At 45.1% G+C, this 24,508-nt stretch overlaps 1 protein-coding gene across 2 annotated transcripts; it reads left to right on the top strand.

Moving 5' to 3' along the window:
* Positions 1-5,899: 5,899 nt before the first annotated feature.
* Positions 5,900-9,886, top strand: Gpr88 (G protein-coupled receptor 88). Of its 2 annotated transcripts, none has more exons than XM_028890169.2 (2): positions 5,900-6,422; positions 6,803-9,886. In XM_028890169.2, exon 2 carries the CDS (start codon positions 6,875-6,877, stop codon positions 8,027-8,029), a length of 1,155 nt encoding a protein of 384 aa, XP_028746002.1. In that variant the 5' UTR covers positions 5,900-6,422; positions 6,803-6,874; the 3' UTR covers positions 8,030-9,886. The 2 variants fall into 2 exon arrangements, with proteins under 2 accessions (XP_028746002.1, XP_028746003.1); XM_028890170.2 differs by having other exon boundaries at positions 6,806-8,255.
* The last annotated feature ends 14,622 nt before the right edge of the window (positions 9,887-24,508 follow it).

Here is a 24,508-nt window from a genome sequence, read left to right as displayed (position 1 = left end):
GTTCTCACCTTGGCTTCCCTCAATGATGGACTATACACTACAAGATGAAATAAACTTGTTCCTCCTTCCTCAAATCCTGGTGTCAGCTAGGCATCATGTGATCAGACACATGAGTCCATGGCCAGGGCATGGGGTGGGCATTTCACATCCAAGCCATAACAATATCCAAGTGGGGATGGTTTTTATATATGGGCGATCCTCTGGCTGGCTGTTAAGGAAATGCTTACCCTTTCCTGACTCTGAATCTCTTGGCTCAAGAAATATGGAGGTTTTGTGGGAGACACATAGACATAGGAATTCACAAAATAAAACTAGAGGGATTTTTGTTTATGTTAGATGAGCTCTTAACTGCAGGGTCAGTGCAACTGTGAGCAAACCTCGAGTTCTAAGCACCCAACCCTCAAAATTCAGTTCAGTTTCTTCATCTTTTCTATACAAAGGATTTCCTGACCTTAGACACAATGAGATTCTTTTTCCTGTGGCTGGTCCCATGCCCAGTTATTTATGGTTTTATTATAACCTTTAGTACTTTGTCTTACAAGAGTTTATCTTTATCTGTATGCCTGCCACTGTAGACTGATCTCACTGAGGGCCAGGAATGGATCTTCATTATCTTTACACTTTCACTGCCCAGAGCACAACAGGGATCAACACATTTTTGTGTGAGTGTGTGCATTTTTGTATTGGGGAAATAAGTAGATGGTCAGATAGGTAGAGGTGTACTTCACTGCCATCATGCTACCCTTCACAACACAAGAAGCATGCAGTTGGCTGGGGCCATGGCTTAGTTGGTAAAGTGCTTACCTGTGTGATGCCCTAACCAGCCCTAACAGGCTTAAGGGCTAATCAGCCCAAACCACTAATAAGATACTTTCTAAGAGCCAACCTGGGTCTGCCTAAGGGCCTTAACAACAGCAGCTGAGACATGATCTGAGATGACCTGGACCGATGGAGCCATGTCACACCAGCAGATGCTTATTCATCAGACCTTCCCCTGGAGTGGGTTGGAGGGTTTATCAGGCTTGCCTCTTCCTGAATAAACTGAGCTTTTGTTTTGACATTCTCCCAGAGTCTGTGTTGTTGACTCTGTGCCTACCCGCCCTCTTCTTCAAAGGGAACAGCACAGGGCCCTGCTACACTTGTCTTTCAAGCATGAGGACTGGAGTACAGTCTCTAGGACCCCTGTGAAAGGTCAGCACAGCAGCACATGCCAATGATCTTAGTGCTGGGAGGTGGGAACAGAGGATCCCTACAGCTCGCTAGACACCTAGTCTTGCCAAATGAAATGGGCTCCATATTCACTGAGAGACCTTGTCTCAAAAAGTAATGGGGAGCATAATTGAAGACACCTTGAAGGGACTCTAGCCAGCCCAGGCCTGGCAAACATGGCTCTGGCAGGCCTCGCCCTTCTCCCCAATTCTATCTGCCTTGCTAAAAACCATTAGATTTCATTTCTGAAGCTAGCCGCCAAGGTCCATTCCCTTATTTGGCTAATCCCTCCTCCTGAGACTGATTACCAAGGTCCAGATATGGAAGCACTAAAGTTCAGCAATCACAAACCCCCTACAACTCACCTAATTAACATGCCCAATTAAAATTAAACACTTTATCCTAACAAGAGGTTTCCCCTTGTATCTTTAGAAACTGCCATTTTCCTATGTACCATGTCTGTCTCCTCTCTATCCAGAGACAGTCCTTTGTCATCCCCCTTCCCAGGACAAATACCCCTTCTCCTTCTCCCTCTTCCTCTATCTCCTGTCTTTATCCCTTATTCCTTGATCTCTGTCCTTCTGGGGCAAATAAATTTCCTCTGTGCTGAGAACTTGGTCTTGGGGGTCCTGAGCTGTTACTTTTCCCTACACACCTGACATTAACCTCTGACCTCCATAGACATGAACACACACACACACACACACTCATACACACATGCAAATGTACAGACACACACACAGCTAACACTTAACATTTATATAATACAATGATAAAATGTCAATAGGAGTAGAAATTATTTTATCAAAAGTGTACATAATAAAATTTTCCTAGGAAAAAGTTGATAAATAACTTTGAGAGTGATTAAAATTATAGTAAAAAACAAATAAAGTAATCAGTTTAACAGTTTAGCTGGACAGTGGTGACAGAAGCATTTAATCCCAGCACTTGGGAGGCAGAGCCAGGTGGATCTCTTGAGTTCGAGGCCAGCGTGGTCTACAGAGTGGGATCTAGGAAAGGCACCAAAACTACACAGAGAAACCCTGTCTCAAAAAACCAAAAAACCAAAAAAATCAAAAACCAAACCAACCAACGAACCAAACAACCAAACAAAAAACAGTTTATATACAAGCTTTACAAAGTATGTAAAAAACTTTGCAGAAAAAGAAAAAAAGCCACATTTTAAGTTATGACTTTTATCATCACCCTGATACTAAGAAAGAAAAACACTATGAATACATAAACTATGTAATATAAAAATTATATCAACACTTAAAGGAGAAAAATCATCAATCCATATAAAAACTCTCAGTAGGCTTGGACAGAAATGTTCCTGACTCTAAGGCAATGTATCAGAAAACTACAACTAAGGTCTATTTGTGGTGAATTCTTAGAAACTTTGAGGGTATTCATGAAAGTGATGACTATAAAGCAGAACACATAATGAAGATGGAGTTTAGCTGGAAGGTCTGGGTGGAAGGAAGGCTGGTAGAGAAGAATCAGGGTGGCTTGTGGTAAGAGAGAGCCTGGAGGAAGAGCAGGCTAATTAGGGAGAGGAAAGGGTGAGAAGAGAACCAAGAACGGAGCATCCAGGACCACTAATTAAGGAACCCATGACACCTGAGTGCTGTGGGCCAGTCCGAGGGAGCCTAGGAGCAAGAGGAGAATAAAGAGAGGCTGGGTGGGAGGGCGGGAGGAGGAGTGTTCTGGGTGCTGGACTCCTCCGGTTCACTAATTAGAGGCTGCTGTTGACCTTAGCTGAAGCTGTGGTGAGAACTGAAGGCAGTGTGGGTGGACGTTCAGTGGGAGAGCAGGAAGCAGAAGCTCTTCCATGACAAGAGGGAAGTGAGCTGTGCGGAGCCACCCTGAGAAGGCAAGGAAGTCCAGGGACACTTCAGGAGGTTGTGGTGATGTCAAGCAGCTTGTGAGTCCACAGGGGTGCCACCAGGGCAGGAGAGAGGCTGAGAATACACCAGAGAGGGAGACAGATGGACCAAGCCTCTCTGCAGGCACTAGGAAAGTGACTATAATAATGATAATGATAATAATAATAACAATAAAATAATAATAAAAATAATAAATGAAAATCATACCCCATTGGCACTCATTCATTAGCCCAAAAAGTATTTATGAATTATCCATCATGTGCCATGCCATGCCGTGTTGCACATAAGAAAAACACCCCTCCTACCCTATATTACTTAAGTCCAGCGACCTAAAGCAAAAACAAAATGAAAAACCAGGCCAGAATCTGGCCTGTCAGGCCTGGGCTAAAGAAAGGAGTTATGCCTTTGGCAGAAGTACATATGTCTTCATGACAAGGAGTCCTCAGGTTGGTCCTTACCACTTGTTACAGAGACAACGGAGACCCAGAACCTGGAATTCTGACACAGAATTCCTTTATGACTAAGGTAATGCACACCAACTTTGACTGAGATGGCATCTTTGAACTGTAGCCGACAGAGGAAGTTCTTGTGGCCCTGCTGTGTTCGATGGACTCAAGGCTTTAATACAGGAACACGATGGTCAAGGAAGACCAGGGCAGATGCTCCATATGATTGATAGGCTGGACATCCAAACTTCCGTTCCAGTGAGACCAAACTCTGGCCTCTTTTCATTCAGCTTTTGCTATTTCTACTGAAACCCAGGATCCAGTCATACCCATTTGGTCATGCTTGTTAACATCATCAGAATGCGTCACAGTCATTAATGTGACTGGTTTTAAAAAGGATAAGTAGGGGAGGGATGGTCTGATTTTCCTTCTGAAGGACTCAAGGACAGACTGGGAAAGGTTCCTGACATATGACCCAGGGCTGCACTCCACGTTACACACAGGAGGTCTAAGTGGCAGAATGAAGGAGAAGGTTAAATGTGTGGACAGGGATTCAAAAAAAGTTTGGAGGACAAGGTCCTTTGACATTGCGGATGGAAACTTCTGTCCTGGCAAGGTGGGAATAAGCTGCAAGGGTGACTGATGGACATCCTGCTTAGAACCCAGGACATCTGAAACTCCAGGCAACACTTGTCTAGTCTATGCATTACCTATTCTCTATTGAGTTAAATTTGTAAAGAAAGAGCTTAGCCAGTGGTTGGGAGGGCATTTGGTATACCTTTTTGGGGGAAAAGTTCCCATGTGCACAGGTAAATCACCAAAGCACATTTGAACACGAGTGCAAATCTCTATGACATCCTACATCATGAGAAGCTCAGAGATCCTTGCCATTCACACTGTAGAGTGTTCAGGGAACTTCCTTTTCCCCAACACCCACTCTTCAAAACCAGTCTTTAAACTTTAGTGTAAGCTTTCTAGCAAAACTGAATAAAAGGTAGAGTGAGTTCTGGGGACAAGGCTCAGCTAGTGAAGTGCTTGCCAAACAAGTGAGGACTGAGTTCAGAATCACTTAAGCACTCACATAAAAAGCCAGTTACTGCGGCCCAGATCAGTAATCCTACCTCTGGGAAAGTAGGAGCAGGTGACTCTTGGAGCTCAGTGGCCAGCCAGCCTAGCTCAAGCCATGTAGGTTCCAGTGAGAGACCCTGTCTCAAAAAAATACGGTGGAGAGAGATTAAGGAAGACACCCAACTTCAACCTCCAGTCTATGTACCAGTGACTACACACACACACACACACACACACACACACACACACACACACAAGAGAGAGAGAGAGAGAGAGAGAGAGAGAGAGAGAGAGAGAGAGAGAGAGAGAGGGAGGGAGAGAGAGAGATTCCATACAACTCAAGTCTTGCACATACAGTTTCCCAGTCATCAATATCTTCCACTAGAGAGGTCCAGTTGCCACAGCTGATGAAGCATCCTGACATATTTTCACTGAGCTCATAATTTACTTCTGAGTTCTCTGGGTGTTGAGTGTTTTGTAGATTTGGACAACTTTACAATGAAGTGCTCCACCATTAGAGCACCATACAGAGAAGTTTCTCTGCCCTGCATGCTTATTTATCCCTTCCACCTCCCTGTCTCTAGCTCCTGACAGCTGGTGATCTGTCTCCAGAGTTTACCTTTTTCCAGTATGAAATACAATTGGGATTGTGCAGTACACAGACTTTTCAGAGCCCCATTTTGCTTACTAATAAGCCTTTCCAATTTCTTTATGTGTTTTATGTTTTGACAGACAATTTCTCTTTATTGCTAAGTGGCATTCCAATTATCTAGATGTACTATGGACACCATCTTCAGAACATCTGACCATTGTATCACCACATCCCTTTCATCTCACCAAAACACAAGCCAAACTTTGGAGAGGTGTCTAGCAATGAGAAGGAAAGAATTGAAATTTATGATTTAAGTTAAGGTTCACATATTTTCTGTAGCTAATTACTCATGTCCCACTTTGCCGAATGGGGGGAGGTAAATTTCAATTCAAATGTAAAGTAATTCTCCCTGAAAATACACTGGAGTATATTTATCTCTGAGAAAAATAAGTCTTGCCTCCAGGATGAATCAGACTGAGATGAAATTTTACTCTAACATTTAAAAGAGAAGGGAAAAAGGGAAGGAAAGAAAAATCAGTGAAAAATAAGAGAGGGAGAGGAGAGGAGAGAGAGAGAGAGAGAGAGAGAGAGAGAGAGAGAGAGAGAGAGAGAGAGAGAGAGAGAGAGAGAGAGAAGGGCAGAGAAGGGGAGGGGAGGGAAGGAAAGGAAAGGAGGAGAGGAGAGGAGAGGAGAGGAGAGGAGAGGAGAGGAGAGGAGAGGAGAGGAGAGAAACTTGCTAACAGAATTCTCTGCAAGGTATTTTTCTCCCTTTTACAAGTTAGCAGCTACTGAATAATTCATGACAGCATGGAAAGGCTGTCTTTTCCCTGGGTGATGGATAACTGAGCAGGAGAGCAAGCGCTCATCATCAGCCAGCACTCTTGCTTCTGAGCACAGGGTGCGCTCCTCTCCAGCTCAGTTTCTCTTGCAGCCAGCCAGGCATCCTCGAGGCTGCTGCCTGCCCACCCGCCTGGGCTCCTAGCCTACCACTTTACTTTCTCCAATTCTGCTGCCAGCTGAGGAGACTCCCCACAGCTGCTGGTTCCTGCCTGGGACCATGTGTGTGGATGCTGTTTGGGAGAAACAAGGCACTTGTTCCTGGCATGGATCCCAGCTCGGTTTCTCCTGTTGACTTCTGGACCACAGATGCTGCTGCTGAGGAGGTATTTGCTGGCATCCCTCCCTCCGCTCTCATCAGCTAAGGACTGGCCACAAATCAAGGTACCTTCTTCTCCCTCTCCTTGGCATTTTTCCTAGTCAGGATATCTCCACTTTCTCCCCGTAACGAGGGGCTCCGGCTGGCAACAAACATTCTTAACTCGTGTGTGTGTGTGTGTGTGTGTGTGTGTGTGTGTGTGTGTGTGTGCGTGTGTGTTTGGGGAAATTGTTCTTGGTGTTAGTATGACCTTAGGGCTTCCCTGCTGCTCGCCGAGTGTAAAGCGGACCTTCTCTGTCACTGGAGACATTTCTGAGGCAGGTACCTGTCATCTGCCACCCCCGTTTCTCCTTCAGCTCCCTCTCTCCCCATCCCCCAACACATTATTCGGCTTCAGCCTTTGTGTCGGTGGCAGAGGGCTGAAGGGATGTCTTTGCCTCCCCAGCAGGCAAGTGTCAGCATGGGCCGCGCTCCAAGAAGCCAACGCTAGGGCGCGAGGTGTGAAGAGTTGTCCAGAATGACCAACTCCTCCTCCACGTCCACCTCCTCCACCACCGGGGGATCGCTGCTGCTGCTCTGCGAGGAAGAAGAGTCGTGGGCCGGCCGGCGGATCCCGGTATCTCTCCTGTATTCGGGGCTGGCCATCGGGGGCACGCTGGCCAACGGCATGGTCATCTATCTCGTGTCGTCCTTCCGAAAGCTGCAGACCACCAGCAACGCCTTCATCGTGAACGGCTGCGCGGCGGATCTCAGCGTCTGCGCCCTCTGGATGCCACAGGAGGCGGTGCTGGGGCTCCTGCCCGCCGGCTCCGCGGAGCCCCCGGGGGACTGGGACGGTGGCGGGGGCAGCTACCGCCTGCTCCGGGGCGGGCTGCTGGGCCTCGGGCTCACCGTGTCCCTCCTGTCTCACTGCCTCGTGGCGCTGAACCGCTACCTGCTCATCACCAGGGCGCCTGCCACCTACCAGGTGCTGTACCAGCGGCGCCACACGGCGGGCATGCTGGCCCTGTCCTGGGCGCTCGCCTTGGGTCTGGTGCTGTTGCTCCCGCCCTGGGCGCCCAAGCCCGGAGCCGAGCCCCCGCAAGTCCATTACCCCGCGCTCCTGGCGGCGGGAGCCCTGCTGGCACAGACGGCGCTGCTGCTGCACTGCTACCTGGGCATCGTGCGCCGTGTGCGCGTCAGCGTCAAGCGGGTCAGCGTGCTCAACTTCCACCTGCTGCACCAGCTGCCCGGCTGTGCCGCCGCCGCCGCCGCCTTCCCCGCCGCCCCACACGCTCCGGGCCCCGGAGGCGCCGCGCACCCCGCGCAGCCCCAGCCCCTGCCGGCCGCGCTGCAGCCGCGTCGAGCGCAGCGACGTCTCAGCGGCCTGTCGGTGCTGTTGCTCTGCTGCGTCTTCTTGCTGGCCACGCAGCCGCTGGTGTGGGTGAGCCTGGCCAGCGGCTTCTCGCTGCCGGTGCCCTGGGGCGTGCAGGCGGCCAGCTGGCTCCTGTGCTGCGCCCTGTCGGCGCTCAACCCTCTGCTCTACACGTGGAGGAACGAGGAGTTCCGCAGGTCCGTGCGATCAGTCCTGCCTGGCGTCGGGGACGCGGCGGCAGCCGCCGCGGCCGCCACCGCGGTGCCCGCCATGTCCCAGGCGCAGCTGGGCACCCGGGCGGCTGGCCAGCACTGGTAACTCACCTGGCCCCAGGGAGGGAGGGCTTCCTATGCCATCTACTGCATCACCTCCTCCCTTGTAAGCCATGCCCAGTCCCAGAGGGGATCCCCGCGGGGGAAGATTTTGCCTTTCTTCCCAGTGCAATACCTGAACCAAGGTCTGCCCCTAAATGGCGTCCTAAAGGAATTGTGCAGGCCGCCCGACCTTTATACCCTTTGTTTCTGTGTTTTAGAGACGCCCTTACGTCCAGACACCCAGACTGCAAGGACTTGTAAACTGGCATTTTAAAAGAACCAGTTAATTTATTTCAAGTTTGCTTTTTGGAACAGAGCTTTCATAACATACAACCCTTCCAACCTCCATCGTCATATATATGAAGCGCCTTGAGTGTATGAGTGTGCATGAGTCAAAGGGAATACTACTGAGGACGAAATTGTGTGTGTAGACAGTATTTTAACCACGCCTCCTTCTGTTATAGTTTAGTCTTTGTATATTGGCCTGGAAGAGTGAAACCACAGGTGTGTACACAGTGTGGGTTGCCATCGAGACCTCAAGCCCTTTATTCTTAAAAGGGTTGTGGAGTCAGCTTTGAAATGAATGAAGAGTCTTCTCAGCCAGTGAGGAAACAAACCAAATTTATTATTTTGTACTCCTCTTTACTCACTCCTAAGGCGGAAAGCTAGCGTTGGGTGTTGTATTGAATAATTGCAAGTTCGTTAATGGATGGTCTGAAACCAGAAATGGAATTCTGGAAACAACAACAAATAAGGGGGTTATCTATTTTAGGTACCAGTTTCACATTTTCTAAAGCATGCACACTTCTTGCTACCCACATTTGTAACCAATTTCCTCGCCTCTGAGTGTGATCGCAGCTTTGAACATTCTGTACTATAATGGTTGCTAAGGAGAATGAATCCTGTTTTCTCTTTAAGATATCTCAATGCACACGATATAATTAAACACTAATACCATAATTGCATAGCTAATGTTAGCTGCTATTGCATGCTCCTAGATGCTAGGAACGTATTGGGCATGTGGTACACAAAGCAATACCCACTAGTCAGGGACATTTTTACTTCTTCCAGACACCAGAAAGAATGGCTTTTCATCATTTGGACAGAGACACAGATACACCTGTGGCTGCCTAGAGCTCTTGTCTTGACCTGGTTTGGGAGAAAACTCCCATTTGGGACGTTAGCTCCTAAATGAAACCAATGATCAAGATGATATGTTAATAGAGATTGGCTCGGCAAAGCCACTTGTGTGTTTTAGGGGCTAAACAAGTCTCACGCTAGGAAGTATCACTGTTTTATGTTGTTCATCTATATTTTACCACGGCTTTTAATACTAGTATCATGTCTGTTGAAGACTGGATGGTACACTCTGTTGTACATCAGAGGCGCCTTTCAGATGGGACTCTGGTCTCAAACGCACCAGTTGGGGCGGGCCATCTTCATCTTTGACTTCTAAATGTGTTTAGATATATTTTTCCGTGTGCAAAGCCACATGAAATCGTTTCATGAAGTTAAACAGGGAAGAAAGTAATAAGAGGCACAGAGCAGTCCGCTAGCCACATCGAGTGGGGGCCAAAGAGCCTCAGTGAACTTTGTAACTCAGGAGCCAAGGCGGCTGGCTTTGTTGCACTCCCGGATCAAGAATGGTAAGAACACTTGTACGTTTGAGTAACTATGGGGGATGCAGGAAATGGACATTTTTGGAGTAAAACAAAATACAATAAATATGTTTGTCACTAACAATACATCAGCAGTCATGTTATTAACCAAACTCTGTGCATGAGCCATTTCTCTCACGAACTTTCCATCTGTTCCCAGCTTCCTGGATTCAGAGATTTAATTAAACTTCAGATAATGCTTCTCTTGGGTCTATTTCTTCTTTCGTTGGGTACCTTCTCTCTGTCTCTGTCTTGATGATACTGTACCAGATGATACTGTCTTCCCAAACACCAGTGATACAAAGTGACTTTTAATTGCTCTAAAATGCTTCCTACTTCATATAGTTAGGTGAGGTCCTCACACTGGTCTAGGAAAAGAGCTAGATATGTTTCCTTTCTGTAAACATTGTGGAAGAGGTCACAGAGAGACGGAGATTTTCCATTTGAGGGTGTCGTGGGACAGCTTTCGAAAGCCTTCTGGTTAGCATTGTCCTTGTTTCTCATTGTGAGTGATGCCAAGTTCCCTCCCTGTCCCTATAACGTGCCACACGTAGAAAGAGATTTGCAAATGAGGATCTGATACCTCACCATATTTCTGGCTGGCACTGAGAACTGTTGGCTGGCACCATGCCACGTGGGAGACCTACTTTCGATTAATTTACTAGTAATTAACTCCACAGGACCGATTCACTTTTAATTTTAAAGCAGCACTGATGCGTCTAAAAATGCCTTCCTAGGCACTGCCTGTGAGTGTTGCAGTTACTGCTTTGACAAATTAAATTAATGGAGATTGTGTCCTTCTTTAAATGAAACCACATATTATCCACCCAGGAATTAAAAAAAAAAAAAAAATCCTAACTGCTATCCAGTCTTCCCTAACTTGCTTTCTTGTGCTTTTTTTTCCCTGTCTGTGCATGCCTGCTAACACATATAACACCTTCCTTCCCTCTGCAGTCAGCTGAAGGGCTAAGTTCCAGGACAGAACAGGCCTTATGTGCAGTACTTTCTTCCTTCCAAAATGAAGGTTGTTAATACACAAGAATTCCACTTGGTGCAGGGACATTCGCCGATGTCTCTCCAACTCAGATACATTTCTCTTTGTCTCAGAATTGCAGAAAAAGATTTCCGCAGTGGAGGATGGCATGCATCAGAGGAAGGGGTGAAGGGCAAGGAGGCTTTCTTTACACCACTGATGAAGTTGTTGAACGGATCTGCTTGCCCACAGGAAGTTGGTCTGCTTTGAACTCACAGTGGGGGGACAACCTTGTCCTTCTGGCAGTGACATACTAACTGACTTTGGCGTTTCTCATGTCACCTTTGTTGCATAGCCCAGGGGTTCATATGACACTTCTCCAGCTCTTCAGAAGCCTTGGGGGGCTGACTTGACAAGGACCCCCATGGCATGACTCTACATGAAGAACGTGGAGGAGCTGGGGAGAGGGCTCAGTCAGCAGTGTTTGCTGCACAAACCCGAGGAAGGACCTGAGTTCGGATCCCTACAATCCACTTAAAAAGCCAGGCAAGACACAGCATGGCTGGGATGCCAGTGCTGGGGAGGCAGACACGGGTGGATCCCGGGGCTTGCTGGCTTGCCACTTTGGCTGATGTGTGAGTTCAAGATTTCAGTGAGAGAATCTGCCTCAAGAAATCAAGTAGGGAGTAATTGAAGAAGACACTTGACATCAACGTTTGGCCTACACGAACACACACACACACACACACACACACACACACACACACACACACACACACACACACACACTTATACACATGTGGCTATTGTACACACACACACACACACACTCTTATACACATGTGGCTATTGACACACACACACACACACACACACACATGAATGTCGAGAAAAATCATGATTTCCCTTTCTTTCAAGGCATGTCCTTAATGTTTATGGCTTGTGGGACAAGAGTGGTACTTCAGATGGAGCTTTGGTTCTTCCCTGGTAGTTGCCCTTTTAAATATCTCCAGGAACCTCATGCAGATGTGTGTTGCTCAGCCCACACACCTGAGTTCTGCCTGTATTCTCATTTCAGCCAGATGCCTTGTCACCTCTGGCATCTAATGGTGGACATACATGGGTCAGAGTCGCCCTTAGAAGTGGTCTCTGGGTGGGGTACTCCTGGGTTCCAGGCACCTGCATCTCCAGGCTGGCATATGCCCTTGTGGGATGGATGGTCAGAGGAGGGCCCTTCCCTTAAAGTGCAAGACCTAGGTTGGAGTCCCAGTTTCTCTGAGTGCAATGGTGCTGCCGACACTCTCGTGGATAGGTCCTGTCCAGCAGCCTCGCCCAGCCTGTCCCACCTACCGGGCCCCCTTAGCGGAGCCCCACACTGAGGTTCCCAGATACTTCAGAAGGCCCGATGCGGAGTTGATGGTAAGGGGAAGACTGCCGCTGAGGTAGAGGTTTGAATATGTTTGTCTCCTGGAAGGAGGTGATGGGCACTTGGGATCCCCTGCACAGTTCTTCCTACTGTTGCGCACCTTTGGAATTTTCATAAGGACATATGCCTTCGAAAGTGTAGCCAACGCTAAATAAATAATCAAAGGACAAAGAAAGAGAAGAAAGGAAGAGCACAGACAGGAAAGGAGCCAAAGCCTGAGATCCCACAGCGTTCATTAAATGCAGACACTGGACTGAAAGGTTGGTCTGACTCCAGACCATGAGACTGTAGCTAACACAATAAAGGTAACAATCAGAGCTTTGAAAGAAGCATGGAATCCTCTTCATGGTGTGACCACTCCCTACGCTGTCTCTCTGACTCCGATCTGTTGTTAGAGCCAGCTCTCATGCACACTAGCTCTTAGCACAGGCCAGCTCCATGTCAGCCTCAGACCAATCAAGGGCTTTACTAGGTTTTCTAGCTTTTCCCTCTGGGAAGGTTCATTCACTGTCTACCTCCTCATCGGGACTTCTCTGCCCCAGCCTTGGGCTCCTTCTCCACAGAATTCATGTACAGCCTCAGTGTCACATATACCCTCCTTATAGTAACCTCTTAAAATTGTGTGTGTGTGTGTGTGTGTGTGTGTGTGTGTGTGTGAGAGAGAGAGAGAGAGAGAGAGAGAGAGAGAGAGAGAAGAGAGAGAGAGAGAATCTTCAAAATTAGATAGGAAAGTTATTTTTCTTTCATTTTTTTTATCCATTTTGTAAAGGGATTTTTTTCACAACCAGTCACTTGAAGTACATTATGCATTTAATATATGTTTGTAACCATTAACAGTAATTTTTATTTTTAAATTAACTTATATTAATATACAAAGACATGGTAATTATCAATATACAAAAGACAATATAATTCTTACTTATATGTCATGAGAAAGAGAGTTTTTAAAGAAAAAAGATCTGGCTTGTTCTCTTGAGTATTTATTTATTTTTCTTAATGAAATGGACCCAAGAATAAATTCTAGTTCTCAACTCATATCTTGCCAAAGGCTCTCCAGGATAATAAAATATGGGAGTGGAGACGGTGTAAAGTAACTTGGAAGACTGCTCCTCCTATTCAGCTGAGCTTTCTTTGGACTGCCAGTGCCCAAATAATGGCACAGAGAGCTTTTATTAAGTATGAAACCTTGGCCTTAGCTTAGGCTTTTTCTAGCTCTTATAACTTAAATTAACCCATTTATGTTAATCTATGTTCTGTCACATGCTCATTACCTCTCCTCTATACTGTACATCCGACTTCCTCCAAGTCTTGCTGGTGAATCCCCTGCCTCAGATTCTTCCCAGAGTTCCTATCCCTGGCTGGAAGTCCCGCCTATCCCCTCCTATCTAGCTATTGGTCATTCCGCTCTTTAAACCAATCAGAAGGTGCTTTAGACAGATGAGGAAGGGCAGAGACACCTTCACACAGTGTGATCAAATATCCCGAAACACCCTGTCATCCCCAAACTCTCTCCACTCGACAAATCAACATTAGGATATTCTGGTTCTAATCACCACTTTAAATTCAATACTGAACTGCTCTAGCTAGGTGTGCAGTTATTTCTGCGGGTCTTACGTAGGAAAGCTGTGGGTTTTGGTTTGAGAAAGCCTTATATATTGCTAAGCAGTGACCAGGCACTGTTGCCAGAACCTGGGGGAAGTGAGTATGGGATGTCTTTACCTTTTCTCTGCAGTTCAAAGGGTGGCAGCCCAGGAGAAAGTGCTGGGGACCACCCAGGCTGAGGTTTTTGCTATATTCATTAGCCAGAAATTACTTGTATTTTCAAACAGTTTGTCATATAATTTAGACCCAGTTTCCAGTTTTGTGTTTTCAAAGACAGGAAAGTGCACACACTTTTGTGTAGTGAGGCTGAACAGACAATTTGCTTTTAGCCGAAAGGCAGTTCAATGAAATGATGGCATGGTTTTATATATCTTAGCACTATAATATACATCCCATCCAAAAGGTTTTATTTAACTTCATATGTGTTGTGCACAAACACCATTAAAGGTCAGAGGACAACTCCCTGGAGAATAGAATATATGCAATGGTAAACCAAACTATCACCCCTGTCTTTGATAAAGTTGAAGTTAAATCAGTGGGGTGGCTCAGCAGATAAAGATGCCTACCACCAAGACGGATGCACTGAGATCTTAGCTGAGACTGGGGGATGCGACTTAATATGGGTGCCAAGACGGCTTCACTAACTCTTTCCTTACCAGTCTAAGCTTAGCACACATGGGTTGAATAACTTTCCTTGGTCCAGACTGAGAGAAGAGGACAGAGACCACATGCCCTTCACAGAAGACCTTGCTAAAAGAGACCTGTTCTGTGGAGAAACTTGAGTGGGTAACCGTTTCCCATGTAGTAGGCAACTCACTTCACCTTGCATGAGTGGGTTGAAAATAGGGAAAGAGGTCATCAGTGTCAACAAAAATCTTTTGTCTTGCGAGCTGGACAAGTGAGAAAATGACATTCTTCTCTCTCAGTATGCAGCCTGTGGTTTTGGAGCCAGGAATAGGCAGGCATAGGATAGAGTCACTGTGAGTAGTCATGGCACTGTGTTTCTATCCAGCTTTACCAGGCAGAAGAAATACCTTCCATTTTCTGACCACAAGTCATCAATTATATAAGGCACCTGGTATCATGGCTCCAAGGGCAAGTGGAACAGTGAATAAGTGTGATCTCCAGGATACTTTTTAAGATCATGTTATTAAGTATGATTAAAGAAAGAGATTATCAGTTGGAGAAAAATGGGTAAATAGAAAAAAATGATGTTTAAATATCAGAAAGACTGTTGATAATGATGATGGTGATGATGATGCTTCCTTTCACAACAATAGTAAAAGACAGGCATTGAGCTAGGTGGCACATTCTTTAACCCTAAAACACAGTAGACATAGGCAGGAGGAGTACTGTTAGCTCATAGTCAGCCTGGGGTACATAGTAAGACCCTTCCTCAAAAGGACAAAATATGACAAGGCAGGTATTAAGGTTTGTTTTATGACTGATGGTCTTCCTCACTGTCCATAAATGTCACTAGCATAGGAGATTGGTGACTGTTGAACTCAAGTCTCGTTGACTCCAGAAGCCTGGGCTTATAAACATCCTGTCAAATGCAGAATCCAGAGCAAGTGCTGGAAGCAAGATTTGGTTCAGTGGGTGGGAGATAGATTTCAGCTTAATAGGAGGAAAAAAAGAACTTTATCTCAAATTATAAGTGCTCAAAATAGTTGGGGCTGTCTCGGGAGATTGTGACTTTCCCAGCACCTGAAGGATGCAAGTTAAGGTGGAAGATTAAATTGCTAACGGGAGCCTATGCCAGGTGGGAAGCTTCCCCATGTTAACTCCAAGTTGCCTTTAAAGGCTGGTTTCTGTGATTACATAAGAGCTTTTCTGCTTGGAGATGACAAACGCTTCCTTGTTCAGGGCCTGTGATATTTCAGCTGATTAGTCACAAGGAGCATGCCTGCTCTACATCTTACCCTCACCAACCAAAGAGAAGCTAGCTGCAGTGACAGCAGCCGTCCCTCTTTGGGCACAGGGACACCGACAGGACACATTTTTTTGTCCACTTTGCCCAACTCATACTTCTTCTGGTCAGTCTCCTTTTTGGTCCCACCTAACCCTCAAACTTTTTTTTAAAAAAGTGGAATATAGGCTGGAAGAAGTGTATCTTAACACTTTCTCAGGATAAATAATGGAGACACAGTGTATTAGCTATACACATTTAATTTTAATAAGGACAACGTTTGTGTTGAAGGAATGGAAAAGATTTTAGGATGATCACTTGGATGAAAAATAAGCTAAGGTCGACTTTCTTGGAACACTACCTTTCCTGAATGCTGTTCTCAGCTGAGGGTTTTGCATGCGACACAGTCTCAAACAGATCTTAAACAAACCCTATTGTGATGGCTGTTTTTGGTTGTCAACTTGACTATATCTGGAATTAACCAAAACCACCTGTGAGGGATTTTTGCTAAATTTGAAGTGGCAAGATCCACTTCTGATCTGAATCTTTTGAGGTGGGAAGACCTGCCCCTAACCTGGGTCACACCTTCTGCTGGAAGCCTATATACAGACATGGAAGAAGGAAGGTTTTGCTCCCGGTCTGCTTGCTTCCACCTTGCTAGCAAGTCCACTCCTTCCCTGGCATTAGAACCTACTTCTTGGGGATTCTGGAATACACTGAAGAACAGAGGGGACTTCAAGCCTCATGGACTGAACAACCGCTGGACTCCTGGACTTCTCATTTTGATAAGCTGGTCAAGAAAATCTCTCACAAAAGTGCCTAGCAGCCTTTTAATTGACTCTAGATTAAGTCAAGTTGGCAACCAATGTTAACCAGCACAAGCGCTGACATATCTTGGTATTAGCATGTAGAGACAGTGTCACTGATCCTATCTTACCACGAATGATCATGATTTTATCATCTTTATCATTGTTCTCACCATTGTCAACAATTGTTTGCCAACAGTTCAGAGTGTTATGTGTAAATCGGTTTTTCTGTTTAACAAATTATCCCAAACATGACTTTAGATCACAAGTATTGACCATCTCATTGTTCTATGGGTTAACTGTTTGGATGGGCTATCTGGGCAATACTTGTGCTAGTCTCAGATGAATCTACTCATCAGCCTGCAGTCAGCTGATAGCCCATGGAGCACACATCTTCCTGGAATTTGACTAGCTTTGGCTGGATTTACACTTGAGTGGCTGAGCTAGCCCAGGTTCATTCACACAGTGGCACACCAGAGTCCAACTTCTGTTATATTTGCTAATGCATATTGACCTAGTTAAATCACAAGGTGAAATCAGCTTTAAAGCTCATCCATTGGGCAGCTAAAACCCAACAGGACAGTGCTGAGAGGTGAGACCTTTAAGAGGTGGTTAGGCCTTCAGGGCTCTGCCTTCATAGATTGTGAGTGGGCTGGTTATTATGGGAGTGGGTTCCTGACACAGGCATGGAATTGGATTCCCTTCCTCACTCCTGTGTGTTTTCTTGCTCTTCAGCCATAAGAACCTCCAAAAAGAAGATCCTCTCCATGGCCCAGCACATAATCTCGAGACTAAGGCAGAAGGATCACAGCTTGAGGCCAGCCTGGGTTACTGGGGTACATAAAGAATCCCAGGTCAGCCTGGGCTACTTGAAACCTTATCTTAAAATACAAAATACATAAACAAACAAACAAACAAAATCCTAAAACAAACAAGGTCAAAAAGCTTTAGAGTCAAGCCCCTAAACCTTGAGCTCCCCAGCCTCCAGAACTTCAAGAAATCTCTCTTCTTTACAGATGACTCCGTTTCAGGTACTGTGTTATAGCACCACAAAATGGATGAAGATGTTTAATCTTACCCTAAGGTTCCTTCTGTCATGTAGCAGAGCATATTCAGAGGTGCTCTGGTTTGGGATATGACTTTTTCAGTGTGTGATTGCTCTGCCTCCCACAGACAAGGAACTCAAACTGGATGTTGGTGTTTGGCAGCCATGGAGATGTTCAGAAAAAAATGAGGCAAAAGGCAAAATGTTATGGATCTAAGCATGTTTTCCTTGTACTGTCATACTTTGGGGGTCAACGTTATGACTGGTCTTTAAAGGCTTAACAACTTCTCCGAGTAAATGTGAGAAATTTTAGTTGTCTCTTGTGATACTCCATTTTTTCCCCCTCCATATTACTTTTAGCCAAGAATCAGGTTTTGGTTTGTTAGTGTTTATGTCACAAAGCGATTAAGAACAAAACCCATTCAGTTGTATTTCAGATATGCTCCCTTCTGAGCCCCCGTGTGTCTGTCCTTGAGACATCCAGACCCTCTGTGAGCTTTTTAGCCCTCTCCCTGTGTGCCCATGTGACAAGAGTCTCTGCAAAGCACGCCACTGTGTGCTGCCGCTGTATTCCAGATGACGTTTTCACTGGCACTGTTGACACTTGAAGCTACCCGCCTTGAACCGCCTCCCCCCTCAGCCTCAGGAGAGTGTATAAGTTACACTGGCTCAGGAGACCATGTTGATAAACATAGTAAAAACATAAGGATTTGGGGGAAAGAATTATTGTCTCTGTCTATTTCTGTCTCTTCCTCTGTGTGTGTGTGTGTCTCACATGAACTGAGAGAATGAGAGAGGAGGGGAACTCATGGAGGCCAGAAGGTCATTTTCTGGAATTGGTTCTCTTCTTTCACCATGTGAGTCCTGAGGACCGAACTCGGGTCATTAGGCTTGGTGGCAAGTGTCTTTATCTCACTAGCCCAAGGTTAGCTTATTAAGCAATTGTATTATTATAGAACATTATGTCATTGGCAAAGGTCTTGGCCAAATTTTGTCTTTTTTTCCCCTTTGGACCAAGTTTCCCTTACTGGGGTTTGAGTCTACAATATCATTTCAAAAGTACGGCGGTCCATTGCTGTGCTTAGGAAAAGCGACACACGCCCAGGAAAGGCTGTTTGAGGCCCTGAGCTGGGATGGAGACGAAGGGAGAAATGCATCTTGTCTTAAAAATTATCTTTCCACATTAAAAAAAAAAAATCGATCTCACTCTCTGCCCTGGAAAAACCACAAGAACAGGAAAGTTCATCTGCAGAAACCCTGAAAGCATAAAGGGACGGTAATTTGCTACAGCTAAAAACACATCCCATCTTGATGCATTTCCATCATGTGCATTGCTAGCAGTGTGTCCAGGCTTCATCTGTAAGAAAGATACCTCCTGTGGGCCTGCAGTTAGGATGTGGGTGCAGTGTGTCAGGGGACTTTCTGTGAGGTGTACACATTCTAGCCGTCTCCATTAGACATTAGTCACTTTCATACAGCCAGGAGGCGGCAGACCTACCACAGTTTGCTTCTGGTGATTTACATGAGCCCGGCACACACCTGTGTGAAGTGTCTCTCCAGCCTGTGCCTCCTGCAGACTGGGATCAAGTAGGGGAAATGTTGAACAAATAATTCGTTAAAACTGGATACAACAATAGGAGAAGGCGCGGGCTGTTATGAAGATGTCGAAGAGGGAGAACAAAATTAAAATGCCAGGAAAGCCTGAGTGTCAAAATTCAAATCGAATCAAGCTAGCAAAGTTGAAAAATTTGACTACACAAGAAAACAAAGATTATGACCCAAGAGACCTCAAATAAAAACTGGTCAGAAATTCAGGTGCAGGTTGTGACAGACAGTAAAATGTAAGATCTAGAGCAAAAATGTAAACACCACTCAACCTTTAGAATGATTACCTTCCACAATGGGCATCACCAGATGTCAGGGGATCAGTTGAAAGCCATGACATTAAACTGTTTTTGGAAGGCAATTTGAATTCAAAATTACGGACTGCTCCCAAAGCATGGCTGCTATCAGAATATGCTCTTGTATTCACAGACTTCTGTGTGGGCAAATCGTTGCAGGCTGAGCTGAAATCAAGGAAATGCTCTTTCAAATAATTTATGTTGGGTTGCAGTCCTTAGCCTAGGGGCCATCAACATAGATTGTCAACCTAATTCCAGGTTAATTGATGCTAAATTGATGACTGGATCACAACGCTAATTTTGAATCTAATCTAGGAGTAACATTTCAGGATGCCAGTCTGACAGAACTGTTAGCAAAGATAACAGGGTAGAAGAATCCAGAAGTATGTCAGGGAGTGTAGAGGTTTGAAGGAGATGGGATAATCCGGTAGAACATTAGTTGGTTAGTTGAAAAATGTCCGATGTATTCTCTAATAAAATTTCTTACAACAGAACGAACTTGCAGACGTAAATAGTTTCTTGAATGAGCTCTTGAGGGACTCCTAAAGTCCCAGTGGCTGCAGCTTCTGTGTTTAGGTTATTCGGGCAAGCTCTGACCGTTGGTCCAACTGCGGTCTATTTTTGTTTTCCCTCCATGTCTTTCCCTCCCTTCCCTTCTCTCTTTTGCCTCCTCCCCCTCCCTTCTTTCTTCCTTCAGGTACCACATGCTCAGGGAGGCACACGCTCACTGATGATACCTCCGGTCTTCATGTTCTTGAGTAAAGACATATGAAGCCTGGTTGTTCCATTCACAGGCAAACGGAATGAAGAGTTTAGAGAAATTTGGAAGTTTTACTGAGGAAGGACTTTGTAAAAACCATTGATGTTAGTAGAGGCTGTTCACCTCTCAAGGAAGAGTCTGCTGGTGCTATTTCATGTCGATCATAGAATCGAGACAACAATAAATAGACATTCAGAAGTGGGGACCTGCAAGCCCAGAGAGTTCTCTAAGGTGCCTTTTAGCTATGGGCTTAGGATGATTTGGGCAGTGTTGTTTTTCGGGGACAAGAAGATTTCTTTGCTGTTAACTCATATCTCTTATTTCTTGTAAGAGTTAAAATGACACTCATGAGATCTTCTGATCCTTGCAAGGCCGTGGCTGCAGTAAACACATTGAATCAGTTCCTCAGGCTGCTTTGAATGAACTGCAAAGAGGAAAATTATGTATTTACTGAATTGGAGTAGGATCACTGAGACACTGTAAGATTTTTAAGCTTTGATGTAAAATGTATGAGAACTCTGATAGAGACTGCAAATCTCTGAGACTTTTTACTGTCCTGGTACAGTGTTGATTTTCCTAAGTAAACAAATATCTCTTTGTCTACAGGGATACTACTAATAAAATAAAGAAACTAAATGGTGGAGTATAGTTTCCCTGCTGAAACTATTTGAAGGTGGCTTGCCAGTAAGCCATTTAGGTCAGGCACTGTGGGAAATTATGGACTAGCTATTTATGACTCTAAGATCTTGTATACAGCTCCATTGCGACCCAGAAAATCTTTGGACAGGGAGGAGTGTTAATGAGAGATCTTTAGAGGAACAGAACCAGTGGAATGAATGCCTGGTACAGTATGGTCCGGGTAGTCCAACAATGGTCATGTGCATGCTGGAGAGGCTGAGAACCCTGTGGCTGCTAAGTCCATGAGCTCTCCTGTTCTGGTATTAAAAGCTTAAAAGATTCTGGAGAGCTGCTGACTTCAGCCTTCCCTGGAAGATCAGAAAAGCTATATTCAGCTGTCAGTGAAGAATAGCAGCAACAGATAGATGCACCTACCACTAAGGAGTAAATGCAGGTAAGCAAAAGCAGTATTCCTCCCCCACCCCCGCCCCCTTTTCTATTCCTATTTAGAGCATTGCCATTGGAAGTACTGTCCACTCTGGGACAGTCCTCCCCCATCTGTTAATACGTGGAGGAAACACTTTCATATGTCTGCCTGTGTCTTTTGGTCCATCCAACCAGATTGACAAGTAAGAATGGACACTATAGGTGAGATGGGAGTATTTCAAGGATAGTTCTGAGGAATAGTAATTCTGTGTTTTATTGTGTTTTCTCTCACAGGAGTGAGTCCTTTGAGGGGCTTCTGGTTTTAGAGAGTACCGAGCCCGTCTAGGAAGCAGTTTTGAAGGATCTGTATGAATTTTGATAGACTCACTACCTTGTTTACTTCCAGTGTAGTTTCTCTTTGTGAATTTAAAAGAATTATTTGAAACAGCTTACTGGGAAATCCATCATCATCATCCCAGGACAGACAAGGTCAGCATCCCTTCCTCATGCCCATCAGATGCTGTGCTTCCCTTTTTCACACCCATCAGAGGGCGTAGGCTCCTGTTTAGAGACATTCAAAGGAAACATTGTTCTCCAATGTTCTTTTGCTTTCAATAGTCATGAGTATCCTTACGGAAGGCTTGTTGGGCAAAGATATTTCAACCAGGGTGTGGCCCCTACAATTGTAATCCAGAATCATAGATTTATTTTTCTGGTGATTACTTTTTGGATTGCTCTTCTAGCCTCATAGTCTATTTCCAGTTTCAATACTGAGAAATCTGTCATCATCAAGATAAAACAATCCTAAATGTTTTTATTTATTTGTGGTGCCAAAGATCAAACCCAAGGCCTTCTGAGACTAGACTGGGTTACATCATCATCTCCCAAGGGGCATCGGATCCCTTGGAGATAGAATTACAGACAATCGTAAACCTTCATGTGGATGCTGGGAATTGAACTCCAGTCCTCTGGAAGAGTAGTTGGTATTCTTAACAGCTGAGTCATCTCTCCAGCCTGCAAGACAACAATCTTATATCTTCCCTGATTTCTCCCTTATTGGCTTTATAAAGAACCCCCTTTCATCCTTGACTCTCCAGACTCTCAAATTTCTGCATCTTACGTTTCTGTGTGTTCATTTTTTTCCCTAGCTCTAGCCCTAACCGTGGTCTACCAGTTAAGGTCCCTTTGACAGTGTCCTCATGACAGTTTGGCCTTTCTTGCTTGCTTGTCACTCAACAGTTACTTGGGCCATACCAAGCAAATGTTGATCTTCTCAAACCCTACGTGTGTGCTAATGAGCATTCCAGGGGGGAGTCACATCCTCCAAACCCCTCAGCATGGCTGACACAGCTTCTCCCCCATCTTCTTAACGCTCCGTGCACTTTGGACTCACTCTGCCTTAGTCCCCTTGACTTTGTCTTATTTCCTAGATTATTAGAGCTCTAGTTAGCCTCCTGACTCTGTTTTTTTTTTCAAGATTAATTTTGACTTTTACAATCATGTGCATATGTATGTGTGAAGGTCTGTACATGAGTGAGGGCAGGTGACTATGGGGTCCAGAAGAGGGAGCCAGATCCTCTGGAGCTGCAGTTAAGGGCAGTTGTGAGCTGACCAGCATGGGTGCTAGGAAAGAAATTCAGGTCATCTGCAAGAAAGCGTGTGCTCCATCTCTCTAGCCACAGACTCCCGACTTTCATAAACGATCTCCTTCACTTAAAAATCAGGCGGACCCCTCCTTGACTCCTTACAGCTTCTGTCAGAGACACCCCAAACTGTTGCATGCTCTCCCCACATACTTTTATGATTAATTTCTAGTCCACATCATGCTTCACAGAACTCTTTGTTATTAGTCTGTAAGTCTCTGTACACCATAAATTTCTTAAGGAAAAGTACTGCGTTTTGTTTAATGTCCTTTCCTTACAAAAAGCAGACATGAAGCAAGTGTTAATCATATGAAAGAGGCGGTCTTCTCAGAGAAGCTGTGAGTGCAGTTAGTCTTCGAACAAGGATAGTTCTGGGTTCAGCTGACACTCCCTGAACCCCAGAAGTGAGAAAGCAACCACAATGGATGAGAAGAGAAACTCCGGAGAGAAGGCAAGAAAGCACGGCTAACTCACCACCTGCCTGCAGACTCTGCTGAGATAGAAGGTCACAGATCACAGGCACACAGGGTCATCAGGTCATGGGGAAGGGGAGGAGGCCGGCGATAGGGGTAGGGAATCATTAACAGCTCTCCTTTCTCTCCATCTCATTTCAACCCAGAAACGTCTCTAGCTTGTACAACTGCACCCCCTACACCCCTCTTCATGCTTCTGTCCAAGCCACTCTGGTTCTGAAGAGCCCTTGTGCCTTTCCTCTTCATAGTCTATTACCAATCCAGCAGCTTTAGCTTCTTTTGGCCTGCCAATGAAATGATGTCATGCCTCATCTTCAAATCCTCTAATGGAGTCCCATCTTCCTCTCGAGGACCTCATGACCCTTGTGAGGAGGTCCTTGTGAGACAAGAACTCTCATCTTGCTGTGCTTGTCTCTTGTTCCTCCTCTGTCCCTTCACTCCAGTCACACTGGCTGCCCTGATACTCCCCTGACCTTTGGAGACTTACACTTCCACTAGTGTCTGAATAACATTGACGAGGCTGAGCTCAGGCAATCCTTCTCCATCTTTCTTCTGTGAGAAGCACATAGCATGTCCATGGTTCTGGATCTTGCTCTTTTTCACATTAATGCACAAGGAACTTTGTTCTTTTGGTAACTGATATTTCTTTTTGTTGTTGTTGTTGTTGTTGTTTGTTTGTTGGTTTGGTGCCTGTCCTGGATCTTGCTCTGTAGACCAGGCTGGCCTTGAACTCACAGAGATCTGCCTGGCTCTGCATCCCTAGTGCTGGGATTAAAGGTGTGTGCCACCACTGCCCAGCCTGATATTTCTTTAATTGAACAAATTCACCATGATTTATGCTGTCAGTCCTCTAATGATGGACACTTGAATTGCTTCTAAATACTTTCTCATACAATCTCTGACACAATAGGTAACTCTATAAAGAAAGCTACCTTAGAATATCTGTGCAGGTATATTGTAAGACACATGGGTATGGTTTGGTGAAGGATAAAACACATTTGTAATTTAGATAAATATTGCCAAATCATTCTTTCCAATCAACAATGCAGTTATAAAGCCCCTTTGATACATAATTTAATCCTAGAAGTCATTTGTTTTTTTCATTTTCTCTCACCTGTCAATATCTTCTACCGACTTAACTTTGTTGTTGTTGTTAAATTTCTATGAATCTCTAGAAATTATTTTATATCACCTTGATACAATGTATTAAAACATATGCTTTCACCTTTAATCTCATCACTTG

Source organism: Peromyscus leucopus, chromosome 6 (assembly GCF_004664715.2).
Source record: "Peromyscus leucopus breed LL Stock chromosome 6, UCI_PerLeu_2.1, whole genome shotgun sequence".
In the NCBI taxonomy this organism is placed as follows: Eukaryota; Metazoa; Chordata; class Mammalia; order Rodentia; family Cricetidae; genus Peromyscus; species Peromyscus leucopus.
The sequence above is the reverse complement of the archived record's forward strand: the minus strand, read 5'-3'. Positions and strand labels throughout refer to the sequence as shown.

Coding starts and splice junctions, on each gene's coding strand:
- Gpr88 (XM_028890169.2), top strand. CDS start 6,875: ATGACCAACTCCTCCTCCACGTCCACCTCCTCCACCACCGGGGGATCG.